The 24,187-nt window shown below is 36.9% G+C and overlaps 1 protein-coding gene across 2 annotated transcripts in view; it reads right to left on the reverse strand.

Annotated features, from left to right (window-relative positions):
- Positions 1-2,059: 2,059 nt before the first annotated feature.
- Positions 2,060-24,187, reverse strand: part of LOC140155987 (uncharacterized) — a 73,753-nt gene continuing 51,625 nt past the window's right edge. For both annotated transcript variants that reach the window (XM_072179038.1, XM_072179037.1), the window contains exons 2-12: positions 14,622-14,714; positions 13,255-13,309; positions 9,394-9,650; positions 8,770-8,806; positions 8,500-8,616; positions 8,124-8,306; positions 7,557-7,772; positions 7,203-7,246; positions 6,753-6,779; positions 6,363-6,396; positions 2,060-4,606 (exon numbers count right to left, since the gene is read on the reverse strand). In XM_072179038.1, coding sequence (XP_072035139.1) covers positions 4,598-4,606; positions 6,363-6,396; positions 6,753-6,779; positions 7,203-7,246; positions 7,557-7,772; positions 8,124-8,306; positions 8,500-8,616; positions 8,770-8,806; positions 9,394-9,650; positions 13,255-13,309; positions 14,622-14,626 — 984 coding nt within the window. In that variant the 5' untranslated portion in view covers positions 14,627-14,714 and the 3' untranslated portion in view covers positions 2,060-4,597. The remainder of the gene's footprint in view (positions 4,607-6,362; positions 6,397-6,752; positions 6,780-7,202; positions 7,247-7,556; positions 7,773-8,123; positions 8,307-8,499; positions 8,617-8,769; positions 8,807-9,393; positions 9,651-13,254; positions 13,310-14,621; positions 14,715-24,187) is intronic.

The raw sequence follows: 24,187 nt of genomic DNA on the forward strand, positions 1-24,187 counted from the left end.
TAGAAGCATGTAATATGTTAGCAAGAAAGTTTATTGTAGTGAAAAGCAGATTTCATGGATGAACAAAATTTCTCTTTAATCCAATATGTTGTGGAAGAAGGGCCCAACTCCATGGAGTTGGGCCTTTCTTCCATGAAAACCATGATTAAGTGCACGTGGAAGACTATTTAGAGAGTGAATTTTGGCTCATCTTTCACACACAAGGAAGAACAGTCTGCTGGCAATAAAATGCTGGGTCTAACTCATTTTTGTAAAAAATTGGAGTTGGGCCCTTCTTCCACTCAGGTATTCAATTGAGTTCGGACCGTGGATATTGACGAGGGCCCGTCAATTTTTAATCCATGGGTCTGAATAGCCCTTGACGATCTTGGCTTATTTCGAACACTCGTGATAAAATTAATTAATTTATATTTAAAGAGTATTGACAGCTTTTACATTACTTAACCATATTTTCCGTTATCAATTTTATATAACATTTATACAAATTATGCACTTTTTTTCAAAAACAAATAATCGGCTGCACATTGTACTCGTTAAACATGTCGTCAAAAAATCGACATCTATCCAGTGGATTCCACTCATTCACAAGCAAGGCCGGATTTACCATGTTTAACATTGGGCCAGATGGGCTCAGGCCCAGGTTCCCCAAAATGTGGGACCCCCAAAATTACCTGTGCATCTTCCTTTTTAGACCTAAAATACCAAGTTTGGGGTCAAAATAGGGTAAAATTACACAATTTTGCAAAGCGCGCACTGGCCCTTATAAGCAAAATTCACCTTCATTTGGGGCTAAAACAGACTGATTTTTTTACCGCGCTTCACCCGCAATATCATAGTAAAATCGAAAAAAGTTTGGGGCCTCCAAATTTTTGCCGTTCTCAGGGCCCCTAAAAAGGTAAATCCGGCCCCGGAATCCGGCCCTGTTCACAGTTTTCCCCAACCATTCTACCCATATCTATCCGTCCATCCACCCTCCCACCCACTCTTTTCCATTCATTCACCATCCACCCCGTTATTCTTCAACCATAAATTGTTTTCGACAATCAGCCCTTAAGTTCATTAATTATAATGCAAAAGTTTGGCCCTTATTTTAATAAGGTAGACCTATATAAAGGGCACTGGCATATGGTTTTTCTGCTATAGGCCTATGTAAAAGAGTGAAAAACTCACTCCCCAAAAGAGTGATTCACTTATAAGACCACTCAAAAAAGAGTGAAATGTGTTTTTAACTTTAAAACCACTCAAAATAGAGTGAAAAACTCTAAAGAGTGAATTTCAACTCGTTCAAGGAGTTAAATGAAGGACAACACATTTTTCGAGTTGTCCTTCATTTAACTCCTTGAAAGAGTTAAAATTCACTCTTGTGGTTTTCACTCTATTTTGAGTGGTTTTAAAGTTAAAAAACACATTTCACTCTTTTTTGAGTGGTCTTATAGGTGAATCACTCTTTTGGGGAGTGAGTTTTCACTCTTTTACATTTAGAGAGTACTACGTGTAGCATTTTATCACACACATTACTTAATTTATAAAATATAAAATCTTACATGATTTGTAAACGGGTTTGTAAAACACACCATGGAAATAGGAGTGAATGCGGATTTATACACGTAACAATCAATAAGAACCAAAGTAAAAAAATTGTCTCAGGAGATATCGCGCAAAGCTCATAAAATTCAAATTTCGGCCCATAGTTTTTTTTTCCCGTTTTGATGATTTTTTTTCTTTTCTTTTTTTCTTTTACCAGTTTTACATTCAGAAAAAAAAATAAGAAAATTCGGCCGCTTAAAAAAAAGTGGCCCAAAATACAATAAAAAAATGCATACCCGCCCACTAGGCACCGCTTCGAGTAACTATCATACCAACTCCTCACTTGTAGAGTAGACTTTCCTTGCTCTGAACTTCCTCGCAAAAATAACCTTACAACGTGAACGCTGGAGGCAGTATTACAATTTAGCTAAACCAGAAAGAAAAAGGTGCAAACCGCGCAGCGATTTTCCCATTTTCTTCTGAGAGAATTTTTTCTTCTTGGCCTAATAATTTAAAAACAGTATAGTCTTGATGTCAATGTCGACTCTGGTAAAATATCAGCCGAGAGAATAGACCTCAGCTTAGATCATTTTCTTTCATTACCTAGCTATTATCATTTTATCAAACACACTTTATAGCGATTAACAAAACATGAGCGAATAAAACACAAGGTTGCATGGAGAACAATTTGGGGACAAATCTCTTAACTTATCTTCTCTTTTAACCATGCAATTTTGATATTCAGATAACGCTCGCCGTGCTGGGAGCCTCCGACCGAGCCCCTTGAGCCTTCTTTTCTTGATTTTGTTGCTCCATGTTGTTTCCTTAGTTTGCTCACACAGGTCCTGATTTGTCATTTTTTCTGACCATTTTATGTCTAGTAATTTTCTCAGTAGTGATCTTTGGAATCAGTTAATCTTCCAAAAACTCACTGTTGTAGAGAAAATTGCTTACGACGTAGATGATGAACACCCTCAGTTTCTTCTTGAGTGACTTTCTTGTTCTTGTGATGATTCAATTTGTTGTACGCTGCAAATGCTAAACCTGGTGATGTCCGACTCAGTATCTAGGAGGGTGCCGAGGTATTTACATTTCCTTCATTCTTCATATCCATATATTTTGATTTTATATTCTTCTGTTTTTCTTTTATTAACGTGCAGGTTGAACTGTTTCAGCTGGCTTGGGATGCTTACTTTGATGTTTTCAATTTTGTGTTCAGCATTTGATACGCATGTGGCTGATATATTGTTGATTGATGTCAAGATGTCTTGTTTCCTGGCATATCCTTGGTCTTTGAGGTGTTTTGGCAAAAGGTTTGCATAGGTGTATATTAGACATCATTTATAATAATAATACTAAAATGAATTACCTTATAGAATCTTATAGTATAAGGCGACGAAAAAAACATGTTCTATGGGCGGGCGGGACCTTTCGAAAGTAGGGTCTATCAGACGGGCGTTCTTTTTTTCTGCTCAAAAAATCACCAAAATCTGTAAATAAATTGCAATTTTTGTTACATGCATATAGCGATTCCCGTCAAACTCAATCCACTTTTGGCAAAAAACAACAGATTTTACATGCACACAGCAATTTTTTTTAAATGCCAGAACGGACAATCTGGGTCGGTTGTGCCCGTAGAACAGGGTTTTTTCCGTCGCCTAATAGAGAAAGTTTTCCTTCCTGACTTGCAAACAGATTATATCTGAACATGAATTACAACGATTTCATGTTCAAATCACACACATTTCTAAAAACGTTTTCATGAAACACATGTATAGTGAACTCAAGTGAGAAAAACCTCATGTGGCATTTTCATTTTCGTGGACAAACTTGATTTGGACTAATTTTTATCAAATTCATATCTTACTTACTGAACAATTCTAATTTTGGTTCTACCAGTTTATTGATCGCGAAAGCCCGAGTAAAAATATCGGTAAGCTAACAATCTGAGGGAGTACGGTGAGTACTGAAAAGATCAGATGTGAAAATCTATCAATTGTGCACAAATTAATACAAATGTACCTGAGTTTTATGCTAAATATAATAGGCTAATAGCCAGAGTTATAATGGCAAGTGAACTACGGAAAAGTCTTGGTGAAAACCAATTTACCTCTTGATTTTCTAAAACATGGGAAAACAAGTTCCCCAATTTCTAAAGATATAATAATAATAATAATAATAATAATAATAATAATAATAATAATAATAATAATAATAATAATAATAATAATAAATAAATAAATAATAAAGAACAATAAAGAACACCTTTTCTGAGTGCTTGTTGCAGAGATTTCAAACACGCTACAGATTTTTAGGAACAATGTGAATAGGGCCTATATTCCAGGTTATATGAGTACATTGAAGTACAGCATCAATATATTGCAAGTTTTACATACAAACACATATTATAAATATTTAAAAGTATACCGTAAAAACTCGATAGTTAGCATAATGTGCTTACTATCGAGCGCTTTGAAAACATGCAAATATGAAGAGCCCAATCCACAAAAGTGTAAAGGGTTTTGAGCAAAATCATCGATACACATATTATATATATACGAACAAGTAAACCTGCTAATTTGTGTCTCAACCCCATTAGCTCAGTTGGTAAAGCGCCGGACTTATACATAATGCTAACTATCGAGTTTTTACGGATATGCCAAATGAAGAAGGTAAAAACATCTCGTCTTTTATCGCCATCTTGTAAAATCCGGGATGCAAATAAATTGGGCGCAGTCTCAGGCACAATAGATCCCAAAAATATTTCGATGAGACTATTGGATTTTGTCAACTTATTAAAAGACAAACAATAAGCTAGCAGTCTATATATTCATCTTCCCAATCACACATTCAGATGATTCTCGTGCCCATAATACAACATTACAATCATTTGAGGCGCTAACTTTTGCATGATTTTACAAACACTCAGCATAAGAAGCCCACGAAAATAACACGGAAGTTTGCAACTCTGTCTGATAAGTAAAAATGTGAAATCAAAATAATGATGATTTGCAGATCTTCAACAACCAGTTGGCTACAATCTGTAATGCCGGACTGGTATAAGGTATCCTCATGAAACCTGTAAAATGATTAAAGAAATAAATTATATTTTAAATAAATTATATTTTAATTATATAAAGGCACACTGGCTGTTCAATACGATTAATAGTTTTCGACCTTTCTCTCAATACAAATAACTACGATAAAACTTAACGGTCAATTGTGAGGTGAGAGTTATAGAATGGACAAATCCCTGTAAGGGACCGTTCATAAATACTTTGGTGGGGGGACTGGGCAAAGTGTGTGGGGGACACAAAAAGTTTTGAGTTGCACAAAGGGGGGGAACCAAAAAGTTTTGGTTACTAAAGGAGGGGGTTCAAAAAAGTTTTAAACAAGAAAATACCAAAAGAACAAGAGCATACAAATTTTTTGCGCGCTACGCGCGCATATATACCAATTAAGCATCTTTTTACCCCGATTATGGCCAAAAATAGTGTAAAATACATTTTTTGCTCATTACCGATATCCCATAAAAGCCTTTTTGGAATATCAAAGACTTTACATGTATTCTACAGTCGCTACAAAAAAAGGGTATATGTATGTGTCCCACTGATAATACTGGGTCAAAATGATGCAACCATTTTTTTTTTGTCTTTGCCACGAAATTTATATTTTGCCCCCCTGACCAAGAAAGCTGGCTACGCCCCCTGATAAACAAGTCTTACGTATTAAAAATCTTGAGTATGTGCCCGGATGTTGCTCTCAATTTTCAGTGGCATAAAGACGGGGTGGGGCAGGTGCCCTGGGAGCCACTCTTAGGGGGCGCTGAATTGGCCAATTTAGCATCGATTCTGCGCACCTCTAAGCGATGAAAGTCAAAATTTTCGCGCGCGCATTTCAGGGCAAAGTCATTTGAAAGATCAATTTAAGACCGATATTCAACTTTATTATAAATTATATGCTCCGTGCGCAATAATTATTTCAAAAATCGGGATCGACACCTATCCTTAGCCCTGTGCGCCACAAGCCCTAGCTCCCGGCCCTAGCTACGCCATTGTCAATTTCCTTTCTTGTGTAACTTTTATTTATTTAATTATTGGTTATAAAAATTAGAATGCATAAATTGAAATTAAACTTCATACAAGTCACAGCATGTGAAAAACACCTTCAATTTTCATGTTTTTAGGAAACAAGCTATTATAAATAAATGTGTGAACAAACTTGTAGGCCTATAATTTGCACAAATGGAGTAGCCCCCTCCCCAGACTGTTTTTTAACCTCTTGGAAAGGGGGGGGGGTCAAAAAAGTTTTGTATGTCTAAAAGGGGGTCAAAAAGTTTTAGGTTCTCTGGAGGGGGTCAAAAAGTTTGACTCCAAAAATTTTCAAGTGCCCAGCCCCCCCCCACCAAAGTATTTATGAACGGTCCCTAAGCTCCTGTAAACTATATTATCATTATTTTAAAATTATTCCTTGAGGAGAAATGGGCTTATTTATATAATAATAAGCAAATCAATATTGCTCATACATCAAAAACACTTTTCACATTCACACGCAACTGTTTTATTTTTTTTATTTGTGTGTGTGTTGTTTATTTATAAGCGATCAGATATACAGGCTGTATCAAAATGATTAGTACCCCTATACAAGACTGATACATCAAAAGTATCAGAACACCCTACTTTATAGCTTGATGGTGTTATAAAAGGTAAACATTTTTACATTTTGGCCAGTTTAAGAGGATTCAATGCTGCATTTGGAAGAAGTAAATAAATATCAGCACTGATGGGTGTCAATCATTTTGATACAGCCTGTATACGTAGCATATTTATACCTACCCCCTTTTGGAATCCTTCGCGTGCAGTTATGACTCTGAAAACAGGTAAACATAAGAAATAATAATTATATAATCTAGAAATACAACATTCAGATCACTGTACTGTAAGTATTCTTAAAACAAAATTAATTGCTAAATTTATAGCAAATATCCTGATATATACTTGCTTGAGTTGTCAATAACGATTATAATGATTATCAAAAAATAATTAATGAGTTATAGGCACATGAATCAAGATACAGGGTAAGCATTTCTTCCACCTTTCTTTGAATGGTTTTTTTACATAAAAAAACTGTAGAAATTGATTTTCTTATAGCAATATCTAGATTATCAAAAAGCTTTTGATGTGTTTGCTGACATGCCGGGTTCATGCAAGGTGTGACAAACATACCTTCCCGGTTCCGAATACTGGTTATGGCTGCATGGAAGACAAAAATGACAGACAATGAGTGATGGACAAAAATGTTAACACTAAACACATCTAAAAACAATTTGTTTCCTATCCAACCTACGAGAATAAATCTGTTGTCTGCTGTTGCTTTTTTGTGATTTTGTAATTTGTTGATAATTTTTTTTTTCTCATAATAAAAATCCAATAAATATTGAAAGACAAAAAAAATTAATAAATAAAATAAAGACACATACGGTACCAAGGGACAAAAATGGTTTTACGCTGCCAGTAATGTAGTCTTTCCGGTTACCGGATACACAACGTTCTTTCATTGTTTCTATTTCTCTCTTTATTTATTTATTTCCTTCATTTTTTCTTCCTTTGTAAAAATCAATGTTGTTTAGGAAAGTGGAAAATATAAGAAAATATATACTGTCGCATAATACTCACTCGTGTGTTTTATAGCTTCCTAGTCGGGATCGCAACTCATTCAGCTGTAAAAGAAACGAATAGTATTAAAGCATGTTAATTTTATATTTCATATTATTATTGCATTGGGTATTTAGCATGAAAGTTCATCTGTGTTGGTAGACTTCATAATTAATGATTTAAACCTGTGATCTCAAGACAAAATTAAGACGTATCTCAAATTTTCGGGTTAAATTTAAATACAAAAATATATATAGGCCTATATATAAATAAATTCGTCCATGTAGACTATATAGGGTCTTGTGCAACCTGTAAAGTGTGCTGAGGCTTGTGGATCTATTGTGCCTGTGCGTAGATGTTTGATTTGTGACCTACCTCGTTATTAGTTTTCTTCACCTTCTCCGTGAGATCAAATATCGTTCCCACCGCTCCTCTTAATTTATCATGTAAATCTTCAGCAATTTCTCGTACTGCTTCTGTACTAGCAGCATCGATCACCAACGGAGGAACACGTTCACTCAGTACCACTTCTTTTTGGCGGGAGAGCTCCTCTTGGGTTTTGTACACGCATTTTGATGCAGGACGCTCAATCTGAATGAGAGAAGATGACAACAAAGACAACAGGATAGTAAGGAAATAAATTGACTTTGCGAGGAAGTTCCAAGCAAGGAAAGTCTACTTTAGTAGTGTTAAAATGAAGGCAGTGGTAAGTGCAATAGTTTCCATGAAGATGAGTACATTATACTGTGTGTATATTGCCAATTGTTCACAGGGCAGTATTGCACTTACTCAGTTGAAATGTTCAGAATAGGTCTGCATTCATTCCGTTTCTTTGATTTTTTCTGTTTTTTCAGTATGTGGGGATGATCATGGAGTGAATGTACGTTTGTCCCTATTTGATTGAATGTATTGCCCTCCCCCGACCAGTATCTTTATACTCACTTCAACAAATTGCAGCTGGAATCCAAAAGAATTCATTGCATTTTGTCTTTTTTCTCGCTCTAATCGTTTCTTCTCGATTTCTTCTTGCCTCTTCAGTCTTTCTTTCTCCTGCCTCTCTCTTCTTTCCTGTTCATATTGCACCATAAGTTCCATGTATTCAGCTTGCTCTTTACGACGCTTTTCCTAATGAAAAACAAAGACCAAAATCGATTTTATGATTTGAACTTTCAAAACATATAAAGATGAAACCATACATCATGTACATGTTCTCTAAATGTTAAATAATAGCCCTGGGGAATAAATGTGACAATCCTACAAAGTACTGTAAAGAAGTTTCCTGGTTACGTAATTGTAATACGTACATAAACCACCCTACCTTTCTTATCCTTAATAACTCGAGTTCCTCATCAATTTCAGCTAATCTTCTTTGTAGCTCTGCTCTGCTCAGTCTTATCATCTCTTGTTCTTCTTCTTTGAGCCTCTCTTGCTTCTCCTGTGACAAAACCAAATTGTATACGTGATTTGACGAAGCATTTTAAGGAAACATAGTAAAAGCACAACTATGTGCATTTTATGGAATTCAGATATTTAACAATGTAAGCCAATATTGTAATAAATGTTTCCAGTATTCTTGTTTAATACATACCCTTTCCTCGTTATCATTGTCACCGATTGCCTCAGATCTGAAATTATAAAAACACAACATTCTTTACTGTGTTTATGAAACTTTTTATCATGCACAGCATTGACGACGACACATTATTTACTGAGCACTGATGAATGAGCAAGGTCCCTAATATAACAATATCATAAAAGACGTTGACTATAAAATAAGGGGACCCCAAATAGATCCTTGCGGAACGCTAAAATATTTTTACTTGAGGGTAGTCGACACATGGTACATGTATTATTGTATCTACTTGAGCAGGGGCTACCTATGATTATATATCTCTAGAAAATGGACCATTTTGTAATGGTCGATCCTGATAAATCTTTATCGTGTATGCGTTGTATTATGTTTGCGTTCTTATGGCGTGGCGTGTTGAGGTTATTATTATAGTATGATCAGACACGATTATCAACTTGCTGTCGGTTGGTTCATGAAGTATTCTTGTTTAAAACCTTTCATCGAAGTGATACCAGATGTTAGCGGGAAACTGCTTGGCACCCTTGATTACTTGTGTTTGTATTTTGATGTCATGCCAAGCTGACAAATCATTCGGCAATATGTTGGACAATAAATTATATTCTGTTTCAGTTTAAGACTTACTGCACATGGTTGTCACTCAGTGGTGGTAGCTCGTCTAGAATAATCTCAGCTGCTATATCATGTGAAGATGGGTATTCAGCCTCTAGTTCAGCGATCAAAGCAAGAGCCTGTTCTTGAGTTAACTCCACCGCAGGAAGATCCAATTCCTCAAATTCAAATTCAGCAGCTAATGCTTGGGCCTCCTCGTCGGTCAGTGCCGTCAATTCTACCTCTGGAAAATCCTCGTCAAAGTCGTCTACAGCGTGTACTTCTGAGATCTAAAATAATAGAACATTCCAAAATAAACTTGATGTGAATATAAATAAGATAATAATGTGTGTGTTTTTTGTCCTTGAAATAAAACCAGAGATGCGTGAACCGTATCTTGCGACAGTTGCTCCACTGTAATGTAATCTTTCCGGATAGGCCTACTGGGTGCCCATTGTAACACGAGGGCTTAAAACCAGAAATACTTATGTCCATTTGTATTCTCAATTACATGTTAGTCATTTCGGCAACAAATGGACGGTTTATTCTGTTCTCCATAATAAATGCAAGTGACTTTGTGGTATATGCATGGTAACTTGAACAGTTAGACGCAAGTGACCATGCATATACCCCAAAATCCAAAATCACTTGCATTTATTGTGGAGGGCAGAATTAAGCGTCCATTTGTTACCGAAATAAATAACATGAAATTGGGAATACAAATGGACCACCATTTGTGTTCTCAATTACTTATTTCGGCAACAAATGGATTGTTAATTCTGCCCTCCATAATAAATGTAAGTGACTTTGGGGTATGTGCATGGTCACTTGCGTCTAACTTAGGCCTACTGTTTAAATGACCATGAATATAACCCAAAGTCACTTGCATTTATTGTGGAGGGCAGAATTAACCGTCCATTTTGCCGAAATGAGTAACATGTGATTGAGAACACAAATTGACACCTTCTAGTTTTTATTGCTTGTGTTATGGTGACTAGCGGGATACCCGCGCTTCGCGCGGGTCCCCGCTAGATGAGTAAATGGGAGCGTTCACTATAACAGGAAAAATTACTGAACAGGTAGAATCATTGAAAAGGTACATTTTTATTTATCTAAATCTGTCTTTTCTAACATTTTCTTTTTTAGTTTCCTCTGCTTAGCTTGTGATTTTCCGTTTCCATGTTATTTATTTAACCCAGTTCGCAATATAAATATTAAAATATTATTATAAAAAAAGGGGGGTAAAAGTATGCCTCCAACTGGTAAAAACCCCATATTTATTTGTCTGCAATTGTAGAAATTATGACCCATTCGTATTATACCGTAAACGTTCGCCTAATGGCGCTATGGAGTGCATGGAAATGAGAGAGCGCCATCCCTGTAAAAGCCGACTATTATCACTGATCATTAAGGGTACGTGTAGTTAAAGGGTGAAACCTATCGACACATACAATTATGAACAAGATCGAACAAACTTGTTCATGATAATGCGGTAATCATTCATCTGGTACGCTGTGGCCCAGTGAGCAGAGCATTAGACTATAGTGCGAGGATGAAGAGAACTTGTGGAGAAGATTGATGATTCGAATCTCATGCAGTAATTTCTGACAGATTATGATGTCTGTCAATTTTTTTTTTTCTGATTTGAGGAAATTTTATTCTCTATTTTACCTTTAACATTGTTTATATAATTTTATTATTTTATCTTGTATGTGTCTTTTTTCATGCTTTGTTTTTATCGTTTCATTTCAATCAAATGTTGTAATGAACCTATTTGATTGTATAAGCATTTGTTATGTGTGTGAGACGAACTGTCGCGTGCGATAAGTCTTTCAATTCGCGCGAGTGTCCTTGCCTATGCATCAGTGGTCATAAGAGGTATATCATTTTATTCGAAGGGGGGTCCCAAATATAAGGGGTCATAAAGTCTTGGAAAGAATAATAGGAGGGGTCATAAAATGTTTTATGACCAAAATGTAGGGAGTCACACGATGACCACAGAAAGTGTGTTATTTTATTCAAAAAGACTGATTTCAATACAATTTTGGGGTTTGGGATCATAAAATATTTGTTGCCGAAATAGGGGATGCGCAATTTTATTGAAAAAAATTTTTGAAAAAAAAAAAAACAAAAAAAAAAAAAAAAATGATAGCCCTCTAAGAGGATTCAAAAGACTGCCCCAATAATCCCTAGCTATATTTGTTTGAAACTGTTCCACGGAGGATGTATCATAATAGGCTCAGTCTTCAAATGATATAAATAAAATTTGAATGAGTGAACGAACAAAATCATACAACGACCAACTGAATAGAGGCTGTGCATATGACGTATCATCCCGTAAATATGGCGGACTACTCAAATGCATTCAACAAAAGCATGATTGCATCTACCGCGACAGTTTGTCTCACACACAACAAAAATGCACTACGATCAAATAGGTTGATGACAACATTTGATTGAATGGACTGCACTGCGCCATGATTACGGGGAAGAAACCGGTTCAAATCCTTTGTTTGGAGCCAATCGATAAACGCAAGGCCTCTATAGCTATCATTGAATACTGGCTAGGATTCCACAACACAATGAGGACATGTTATAAGGCGCTTTGGAAGGCACACAATACCCCAATGGCTTTCCATATTATGTGCACTCAACAACTAGGCTATTCAGTATCGAAGCCCGGTATCGAAGTTACGTAATGTTACTATGTCAACGGGATCACGCGCTTAAGTAATGAACCACGATCGAAACAATCAGTACAGAAAAAAAGGCATACCAAAATAGCGTGATCGTAATGATCGCCATACAAACAGTGCTTGGTTCCGATACCATCACGGAGTTACGGAACTACTTCGTGGTCTGATAGTTATATGATCAATGATCTGATCTACTTGGGTTCGATCCTTTTAATAAAAGAAAAAATAGCTGATCATTTATAATGCATAAATGAATAAAGTAATGTAGTTACACAATTTGAAACATTGAGGCCGTTCTATTTTTCAAAGGTCATTTAACTGTTAAATGTAGTGGAATATATCACGCATTGATAGGTAGCAGGTGGAGCCAATTTTGTCAGCGGTTTTTGTTGCCGTTTGTCTAAAAAAAATAAGAAAATTAAAAATAAATTTAAAAAAATTCACAATATTCATTCGTAAAATGGGGACAAAATCCAAAAACATTTCTTGACCCTTCTTCACATAAAAGTGGGAGCAGAAATCAAGATTCGAACAAGTACCATTCACCATTCAAGGCGCACCCTCTACCGACTGAGCTAACAGGTCAGACAATAGCAGGGTGTAATTTTCAACTGAATAATATGAAAAAAATATGAAGAAATTACAATGTTATAAAAAGATTTACCAAAATGAGTTAGGTATAACGTATGAATCGATTTACAAATTAAGTCAAATGGCATTTTGAGAAAGAATACCTGAAGAAACCCCAAAACATCTGCTGCTCTAGCAACTAACCTAATGACCTAAAGTATTGGGTCATGTCACGATATTTTTTTTCTGAGGCATTATGTCCAGGTTGCTCAATTTAACATACACGTATCCTTAATGCTGTTGAGATTTTACAAGGATGGCGCTCTCACATTTCTAAGAATCCAAAAGCGCCATTAGGCGAACGTTTACGGTATATGTATAGTGATTTCCAATACATAGTAGTCTTACTAAAATTGTTATAGAAAAAAGCGACCGATTTAGGTAGGCCTATAGAAATTGACAAAACGCTGAAATTGACAACATAAAAGTAAACGACCCATTGTTAAAGTAAGAGGGGAAAGTGTGATCCATATCGCTGGTACTTATCTATCCTTTCGTATAGATTATACCCCACCCTCCCACAGATTTTCACACACACATCGGCAAAATTTATATTAATTTTCCCTACCTCATCAAAAGGTGGCTCCAAGTCCGTTGCGTAACACAATTCTTCGTTAATTAACCTTGAAAATAAAAGTTTTAATTAGTTTGATGAATCTGTTGAGCATTACAATGATTACAATTGATCATAGATTTATATATGAAGAGCTTATTTCCAAACCGTGTCCGTGTTAAGGGAGTACTACACCTCTGGCCAATTTTGTGCCTATTTTTGCATTTTTCTCCAAAATTATAGCGCATTGGTGACAAGTAAGATATGTATATTTTAGGGGCAAGGACTACAACTACTGCACTGAAAATCCAGCAACTCAAGGCAAGTAGTTATTGATTTATTGATTAAATATTGGTTTCCCCTCATTTTTGACTGTAACTCCACAACTGCTGCCTGTGTTGAAATCAAATTTCCAGTGCAGTAGTTGTAATCCTTGCCCCTATAATATACATATCTTGTCACAAATGCACTATAAATTTTAAGAAAAATGCATAAATAGGCACAAAATTGGGCAGGGGTGTAGTACCCCCTTAAGTCCACAAACCCATGTTCCTGATTTACCTGTGCGATATTGCAATGGGTTGTGATGCTATAGGTATTATAATTTCAGTTGGATGCACCATTACAAAGCAACCAGTGCATGGATGCACAGTAACAATACTGCGTGAGTTGATTCCCAAATGAGAACAATAGTCTGCATATTGTGCAGCATTGCTATAGTAGACAATGGCTTGTTGATGGTACAACTCATTGTTGCTAATGTCAAACTTGTCAAAGTAATTGTGATTGTATCACACAAGTAAATGAGATACATGTGGTTATGGACTTAACACGGTTTGGAAATAAGCTCTTCATATATGCAACATGTATTAAATCGATAGTGAAATAATAGCTATGTGAATTCTCAAAATTATATGCCCACTTTCAAAGTGATCATTGCCCCCATTTGACATGACATTTAACACAATGGCAGATTTTGGGAAACAAATGTGTAACCTTCAGTGCCTCATATAATATCATGCTAGCATTGCGAGCCGAAAATTTGGCACAATTGACTTTTTACACTCTTTTGGGCGTAATTTTAAAAAGTTCTAACAAATTCTGCGCCAAAAATCTACCCTCCCCCCATTTTGTTTTCCACCATCCCTCTGAGGATACCCAAACTTTTTGGGTTACACATAATTATTGCATCACCACCACCACCACCACCACCACCACCCCTAAATGATCTTACCCTGAAATATAATTATGGGTACATGCTGATCAAGCTCGATATTGAACTACGGTATAGCATTTTATCTAAATGGGCCCGACATTGTATACTATCATTTCTTTTAGTTTTTACCAGTGATATGCCAAATAATATTTTTCTTACTTCTTACCTCATTTTGTAATATTTGTGCTGCGTAAAAATAACAATACCATGATGATGGGAAACAAAAAATGATGAAACGGCTCAAAGGAGTGTGCCGGACCTGAAAGAAATTTGAAGTTGCAGATGAATCTTGTTAATGAGATCATAAAGGAAAGTTAGTACAGGAATGGGGAAAGAAAGAAAGAAAGAAAGAAAGAAAGAAAGAAAGAAAGAAAGAAAGAAAGAAAGAAAGAAAGAAAGAAAGAAAGAAAGAAAGAAAGAAAGAAAGAAAGAAAGAAAGAAAGAAAGAAAGAAAGAAAGAAAGAAAGAAAGAAAGAAAGAAAGAAAGAAAGAAAGAAAGAAAGAAAGAAAGAAAGAAAGAAAGAAAGAAAGAAAGAAAGAAAGAAAGAAAGAAAGAAAGAAAGAAAGAAAGAAAGAAAGAAAGAAAGAAAGAAAGAAAGAAAGAAAGAAAGAAAGAAAGAAAGAAAGAAAGAAAGAAAGAAAGAAAGAAAGAAAGAAAGAAAGAAAGAAAGAAAGAAAGAAAGAAAGAAAGAAAGAAAGAAAGAAAGAAAGAAAAAAGAAAGAAAGAAAGAAAGAAAGAAAGAAAGAAAGAAAGAAAGAAAGAAAGAAAGAAAGAAAGAAAGAAAGAAAGAAAGAAAGAAAGAAAGAAAGAAAGAAAGAAAGAAAGAAAAGAAATGACTGACTGACTGAATGAATGAATGAATGAATGAATGAATGAATGAATGAATGAATGAATGAATGAATGAATGAACGAACGAACGAACGAACGAACGAATGGATTTTTGTGGTAATTTTTCTTACTTGGTTGGCACATTTTTGGTAATTTTTCTTACTTTGTGGTAATTTTTCTTACCGGGGATGGCAAGTAAGCAAAGAGGTTTTCAATGTGGTAATTTTTCTTACCGGTAATTTTTCTTACCAGGAACCCGCATAAAGGACCCAGGGTATCAACTAAGACGTGACGTCATGAATTTTAATGAATTAACCTCGATCAAATAAACTAAATAAAATAAAACGGCAGTAGCGTGAATCTCGGTCGGTACTCCCGAAATCTTGATCACGTAATGAATGAGGTATAAAATCGCAATGATTTGGGGACTAAATCGGATGGTACTTATTGCAGCACGAGCGAGGTTTGAAATTCGTACTGCATGACTGGCACTGGGAACGCAGTTAACCGGACCCCGGAACCGGACGTTATTTTGGTAAGATTAAGTCCTAAAATTTGCTTTTTTTTACTTGTGCCCGAGACAAATGGTGTTGCAACTGATTCTATGAGTCTCGATCACTAGTTCAGTGTAATTGAACGGACAAGAATAGTGTATTTTTCTCTGAAAATCGGAAGTTGGCAGTGTCACTGGCGTAGCATACATAATGCATACAGCATCTATAGGACCACTTTTTCCCGTTGATAAATTTTGTTTTTTTATGCCGAATTTGTTAATATTTGAGTGCTCTTGTGCTATATAATATGACTACGGAGTCTACGCTTGTAGTAGTATTCGCGTTTCGGCGATCTGTCGGTACATGCCCGGTCCTGCTCAGGGTTCGCAGGTTTTTGCCGCAGGTGGAAAAAACCGCGGTTTTAACCGCGGTTAAAACCACTTGGCAAAAACAGTTTTTGCCAGTTTTTGCCGGCAAAAAGGCAAAAACTAAAAAAGTGATCTATAGTTCATTTTTTTTCATCTCAAAACAAATTATTAAGTTACAAAAATTATTTCCTGAGTGTAACAAGGTCAGATTTTGTAATTATAAATAACATATTAAGAAATTAAAGGTATGGGTTTTCATTGCTCAAGTGCATTTAACCGATATGTGGCAAAAAATCAAATTTAAAACTTGTTCCTTTTAAGGACTTGATAAGACAAAAACTATTTAATGATTCACTAAAAGTTTTGTGATACTGTTTATGAGCTTTCTATGTTACTTTTTAATATTTGAGTGACTATATGTGAGTTTTTGCCAGTTTTTGCCATTTTTGCCGGTTTAAACCGGGCAAAAACTGGCAAAAACAGGTTTTTGCCAGTTTTTGCCACTTTGCCGGCAAAAACAGGTTTTTGCCGGCAAAAACCGAACCCTGGTCCTGCTGTATGATCATGATGGCGATATCTTGACATTATTATTAATTTAAGCTTAACTAAAAGTTAATCATGAAGTTGATGAACAAGTCAACTTGTGCTGCATCTCATGCAAGCGCTGCTTGGTCCATGGGTCTATAATTAGAATGCCAATGATACTACATAGGGTAGTAATACTTAGTCATGTACATGATGTACTGTCATGACTGTCACGTCACTGACTGTAGGTAGGTAACCTAGGCAAACCTTAGTTAACACATTTACTAGTCAGCGAATTCGCCGAGACCGGGCCCCAACACAATGCATATTTACATAGAAATTTGAATTTTATGCGAGAATAGGTGGGTGAAGGAAACCTACATAAATATGTTTTCTATACTTCACTTGCCCCATATGATTTTTTATGGTGATAATCAAGTCGCACATGGCATTTTAGAGGGATTTTGATAGCAGTTCCATTAAAAAAAGCTGCCATCGCCATGAGACTAAGATCTAGAAACACCCCGAAATGCCGTTTTGGGGAATTTTGCTAGCTGAATCTTTTTGATGAAAGTCAATCTTTGACAAGATGTAACTTTGCTACGGAAAGTGCTATGAAAAAAAGGTTTTCAGTTTTGGCTTAGTTTACTCAAGGGCTTTAATTTGATATATAAAACGATGCAATTTGATGGCAAATTTGAATTCACCTAGGATACCTACTGTAGGTGTACCGTAGCATGCTCACGACACGGTTTGATCATGCTACTGCTCAGTGACAGTGGCAGTGCATACAATTGAATCACAAGGTGCAAGGACACACAGGAGCATGCTTTAGAATTTCTGACACTGATCGGTACGCGACAAAGAGTGACTGCATGCCAATATAATCTTATTGCATGATGGATAAAATATACAATGATATACTAGCATGCCCAAACATGAGTCGCAATCCAGTTGAAGCAACTTTCACCCAACCCTCTTGCCAAGCTTGCAAGTTGCAGCGAAACCGCTGCAGTTGCTGCGAATGCGATTGCGTGTTGTAGCGCGCATGAACGATTAAAAAAACCTTAGCACTAAGTACCAATGTGTTTTATCACTTAACAATTGTTGAATGGCCATGATCGATCGCATGGTGCGAGAACTGATTTTAGCATGTACATTTCATGACTATGCATGAATGTACATCACGATGCATGATTGTACATTACGATAACAAGAATAAGATGCTATAGATGAGATGCAGAAACGTTCGTTCGTCTCCGCGCGCACAGTCGGCAAAGTCGGCGCGCACAGTCGGCAAGACCGGTATACCCCCAATTTTATCCCCATAAGATGATGGCGCGATTGTACGTGTGGTATAGGGAGTCCTGGTTCTCCTCTGGAAAGCGTACATCAAAAATGACCCGTCACAAGAATTAGAAATTGCACAATCGAGTTTGCTGTGTACTAAAGGTGTTATCGCCACATGATTTCTAATTCAACACTTCATTGGGAAAAAATACGACAATCGACATGTGGCTACACTCGTAATGAGATTTAGAAAATGCTGAAAAGGTCAATAGATCACGGCGAAATCACAGCGATATTTTAGTTACGATCGCCGACTTACAGGGTTATAGCCACGCCCGGTGGGCATAACCGGCGCCGACCGCACTAAAAAAAAAATTTTTATTTTTATTTTTTTTTCCCACAAATGTTTTATTCATCATATTAAATAAGAGTAAAAAACCAAAAGAATTTTGGGGGGTTATACCCCCTAGCCTATTCCCCGATCCCTTATGTTCGCTAAAAAGATTATTGTGCCCCGAGCCAGCCCTCTAATTGGATAATAAAATTAGCCGGCATTAATTCAACTTGGGCTAGCTATAACCCTGCCGACTTAGTGTAAACATACTTCCTGGTTTGTTCTACTTCCTGGTTCGGGTCAACTTCGGGAGGTAATTTTCGACTTTCCGATGAAAACAATAATCGTACGGTAAGCTTATTCGGAAAAAATAGCATGGGAATTTCATTTTGTTTTCTTTTTGATATGTGTTGTAAAGTGTTGAAAAGGGCCAGTTTATTTTGACATGTGGGATTTAGGGTCATGTCGACAATAATACGACACAATCGATATAACACCTTTACTGTGTACGTGTGTCATCAAGAAAAAAAACCTGAAAAAAATCCCTGGATCCGCCACAGCATTTTCCACCCTGGTGTGGCAGTGACGTCAATGCGCATTTCATTTTTATGTGCAGACTCTACAAATTGCTAGTGTTGGCTCAAAGTAGGGGAGATTGGGGTTAGTTGGAACGCGGGGTAAGTTGAAACATTGTATTTTTTTCTGACACAAAAAAATAATTTGGTAAAATACTGGCACCTAGTAATAGGTATTAGTAAGGGTCATCCACCAAATTAGTAACAGCACTGATGCCCCACCAGTGTTGGCTTGGGAAAGGAATATCTGTTTTTTGACTTACTGACTAATTTTTATACCCCTCAGAAAAGATGCGTTATCTCCATGTTGTTTGAAGATTCAGGGGATTATTTTTTGAGTATCATAAAGCACTAGTAGTACATGTAAGTCCCAGAATATTGTTAAATAAAAGTTTTATTGTATTTCTTATTTTGTGTACCGTAGAATGGGGTGAATAGGGACGCAGGGGTGAATAGGGACAAAAATGAGAAAAGTTTTTGAAATCTCATTTTTTCACATTTGGTTACACTTATTTTTTTTTTATTTCCACAGATTGAAAGAGCAATCAAACAGTGTTTAGAAAATGGTTCAGCAGATGTGAAAGAATAAATTTAGGATACAGGGTGTCCAAAATAAAATTATCCAAAAAAAGTTCTAAAAAACGGGGTGGTCAAAACTTTCCTGCTCCCACGACCACTATTTTAGAAAATGAGCTGGAAATTTACCAGGACCTAGCCTGTTAGGTCCTACAACTTTCTCTAAAAGATTATTTAGTAATTCTGACAGGAATTTTTATAACAATTTTTTAAAATATTTTTCAGGTAAATGTCATTTAATACGGGGTGAATAGGGACACCCTTGCCACAACCACCCTTACCCCACCACACACTACCCTACCACCCTACTCTGTTCCACCCATACCCCACTACCCTCATGAACCTACCACACCATCTTACCCCTGCCACTACCACCCTTAAATCACTATACCACACCCTGACCCCACTAAACCCACCATCCCCACCACACCACCCTACCCAGGCTACCACCCTCATCCACCCCAAATACTATCATGCCACTGCCAGAACTCACTACCCCACACCCTACCCCAGCACTGCACCATCCTACCCCACCCATCTACCCCACCACCCTATCCTGTACCCCACCACCCTATCCACTGCTCCCCCACCATCACCCTATCCACTACCTCTACCACCATGATACCTTTTCTTATACCCCACCACCCTGATCCCACTACCCCAACACCCTACCCTACCTACCTACTTCCCTACCACCCAGAACCCTACCCCAACCACCCTTACCCCACCACATCCTACCCTACCTCTTCTTGTACTGACGAGCCTGATCAACGTTGTCAAGAAATCAGATTTTAATCAGTTATGATGGTATGAATTACCCTGACATGTTTCTATTGTTTTTTAAAACTCACTTGGTGTCCCTTTTCCCTCCATGCAGGAGTAAAAATGCATGTACCCTCCTTCAAAGTTGTACTTTCCTCGTCAAGACCAGTGCTGTCCCTATTGACCCCAAAGTCGGGGTTCAATAGGGACACCAAACTTTCATTAAAAAAATATATACCCCCACGTATATTCAATTTTTATAATGGTGGATTAAAGGCATCATGGGTGGACATAATATGCCCTCAAAAGTTTGGCTCATGGGGCTACAGGAAAAAAACTACAATCTAGAGAGTGCCAAAAGTGTCCCTATTCACCCCATTCTACGGTAATGAACTTTGAAATGTAAAAATAGGCATCGGGGTTTGTTGAAACTTTTGAGGTGGGGTTAGTTGACACGTGAAAATCGCATAGAAAAATATGGTTAAAATTTGACTTTTAAAAATTTGTAACATGTTTACCATTTCTTCAATATTGCTTTAATATGGTTAAAAAGTAATAATACAAGCAAAAAGTGCACACAGAAAGTACATTTTATTATATTTTAGGCTTCTCATATTTTGGTCCATGGTGACACTCGTCACCTTGTGTCCAAAGTATTGACCGCACTCCCACATATTTATTTATTCATTTTTTCACACTGATTGTATGTTAAAGGGTGCCTTCAAGGGAAGTATAACCCTAACAACACAATAATAATTATTTTGAAATTTTTACAAGCCATGTTTCAACTAACCCCACCCTATGTTTCAACTTACCCCAGGGTGGGGTTAGTTGAAACTACCAAATTTTCAAATTGCATTATATGAATAATCATAAGCAGGTCCAATAAAGTTTAAGGCTGTATTTGTAGCATGTATATGTTTATACTGTATGGTTAGTGTTTCTTGAAAGTAATCGGTTTGCGTTAAAAAGACGATTTTGTGAAAAATGTTTCAACTAACCCCAATCTCCCCTACTGGCATTCACACGCAAGCGTTTTTGACGCCTCATAGATGTGCGCGCGAAACAGCTGCCTCGACTGGCGCATCAGTGTGTGGAAAATGCTTGAGTGTTAACAACTTCAAAAGTCCGACACTGCACTAGCCGCGCTATAGTCAAATTCTCGATCATGAGAGGATGTACCTTCTGTGTTAGCGAACTTTCCATAGAATAACATGATCGCGCGACCTGCATGACCGAACCTTGACCTTGCCTAGCAACGACCGTGTGATGGTCAATTCTCAGAAGTTGTGTTTGCGCCGTAAGCGCCGGCATTTGCGTAGTACGCTTGACGCAAATAACTGTGCGTACCCAAGTTGGCTCTCATGATCGAGAATTACCGTATTGTTTGTAATAAACGCCTGGGCGTTGCATTTTTCAAAAGGAGGCGTTTATTGGAAGTGAATTGTCAGTGATAAAAGCTTAAAAATCGTGTTCAATTTCCCGATGGTGCTCCTATTAAAAGGAGGGATTTACACTATACATGATGGCGGCGCCCACGGAAAATGATATTTTCGTGGGGAATACAACAAAATTACACCTGTAAGTGCATGGAATCAGTGAAATTCTACCATAATTAGGCAATGAAATGGATGGGAGTTGAGTCATAATAGGTTTTGTCCATTCAATTTAGCGATCGTGACTGACATGACTGATGCAAGTTTTAAGCTTACCTACACGATATGTCATGGAAATGTTCGCATTTTGTCAATTTTTCACAAAAAAATTGGAGGGGGGCGTTTATTAGAGGGGGAGCGTTTATTACAAACAATACGGTAATTATTTTGGCTCTAGTCGGAAATTTAATTTAGAAAAAAACACCGTCCAGTGTTTTTTAAATTCGGACTAGCACAGTGTTGAAAATTCTAGTTCTCACACAAATTAAGTATCGGTACCGGTACCTTAGGGATTTACACACATACACGTATGTACTATGCATTGACCTTAACCAAAGTAAAACTGCGATTTGGGGTCAAATGTCAAACTCCAATTTGGGGTCAACTCAAAGGTCATAAAGGGGTCACTTTTTGGTCATTTGCGAAATACCTTGAAATATGAATATAAACCAAAAAAATGTATGGCAAGAATTTTCGCACCACGTACGTCGAAGTTCCATTTTCAATGTGCGAACTGTATTTTGGTCAACAAAAATGACTGCTACATGTAGGCAAGTCTACTAAATGACCTCAAAAGGTCAAGTCATCTGAGGAAAAAAATGGCTGATTTAAGAACCAGCCCCTTTCGATGAATTGACTAGCTTTAACGATGTGTATACAACGTAGAGGTAAATTAGGGTACCGTAATATCAAATATGGAGAAAGTATGCTAAAAATGATATAGATGGTTCAACGAATCAGAATACGACCCTGGTATCCAAAATTGTGTAAATGAGTTGAAGGAGCTGGTTACATGAAAATACATGAACATATACTGTGCTTTGATCTAGGGAATACTATTCCAAGATCTTTGGGAATATACACACATGAATTTTTTTTATATTCTGACTAGCGCAATGGTTTTCAGTCGATCATTAATTAAGGGGTCACTTCCGGTCATTTATGAAATATCTTGAAAATGCTATATTGTCGCACAAATTAAGTACCGTAGTACAAAGGCAGGGAATTACGCACATACATAAATTGACCTCAGATGGTGCATCAAAGTTAAATTCCAATTTGGGGTCAAAGGTCATTAAGTGGTCACTTCCGGTCATTTACAAAATAACTTGAAAATGCTAGTTTTTGCACAAAGTAAGTTCCACAGTACAGAGTAGGGACTTACACGCATGCATTGTTTTGTTTTTTAGATTCTGAGTACCATAGAGTAGGGATTGCACGCATGCAGTGACCTTAGCTGGTGTGCCAAAGTTAAACTCCAATTCGGGGTCAAAGGTCATTAAGGGTCACTTCCCAGGGTCCAAAATTAAGCAGCCAAGTGCAAGAATCCTTTTGGATTCTCCCAGTGGAATTTTGCAAGAATCCGTGGATTTTCGCCATATAACTATGATAAATTTAAATATTTACGAGAATCCTTTAAGATTCTTGCAATCTTTCGAGAATGGATTCTCGGATTCTCGCAAAATTTGACCCTGCTTCCGGTCATTTACAAAATATCTAGAAAATGCAAGTTCTCACCCAAATTAAGTAGGCCTACTGTAAAACAGAGTAGGGACTTACATGTATATATTGGTTTTTAGCTGCGGGTAGCAGCTCTATAAGTCACCATGTCTCTACGTTAGTCCGTCCGTTTGTCCGCTAGTCTGTCCGTTAGTAACAAACGTTAAAAAATACTGTTACGTCAACATCGTTTATCGCATGGCTATGGTACTTGGTGAGGGGGAGGGTTTATACCGGCCCCATACTGGCAAAGAGTTTCACGAAATATGCTATTTAGGTCATTAAAGGGGCATTACACGATTTTCAACAATTTAGTAACAAACGCTAAAAAATGATGTTACGTCAACATCGTTTGTCGCATGGCTATGGTACTTGGTGAGGGGGAGGGCCTATACCGGCCCCATACTGGAAAAGAGTTTCGTCCCAAAATATGCTAATTAGGTCATTAAAGGGGCATTACACGATTTTCAACAATTTTCTGCATTTTGAAATTTAGATTTTTGGATGCAAATACTCTTCTGGCATTATTTGCATCAACATTGTTTGTCGCATGGCTATGGTACTTGGTGAGGGAGAGGGCCTATAGGGCAATTAAGGGAAATTTGGGAAAATGAGGGGAATTGGGGAAATTAAGGGCAATTTTGGGGAAACTAAGGGAAATTCAGTTGAATTAATTGAAATTGTGGGCAATTAAGGGGAATTGGGGAAAATTGAGGGGAAATTTGGGAAAATTTAAGAGAATTAAGGAAATTCAGGTGAATTAAGGAAATTGACAAGAATTAAGGAAATTCGGGAAAATAGAGGGAAGTTAAGGGACATTTGGG

Source organism: Amphiura filiformis, chromosome 6 (assembly GCF_039555335.1).
Source record: "Amphiura filiformis chromosome 6, Afil_fr2py, whole genome shotgun sequence".
Lineage (NCBI taxonomy): Eukaryota > Metazoa > Echinodermata > Ophiuroidea > Amphilepidida > Amphiuridae > Amphiura > Amphiura filiformis.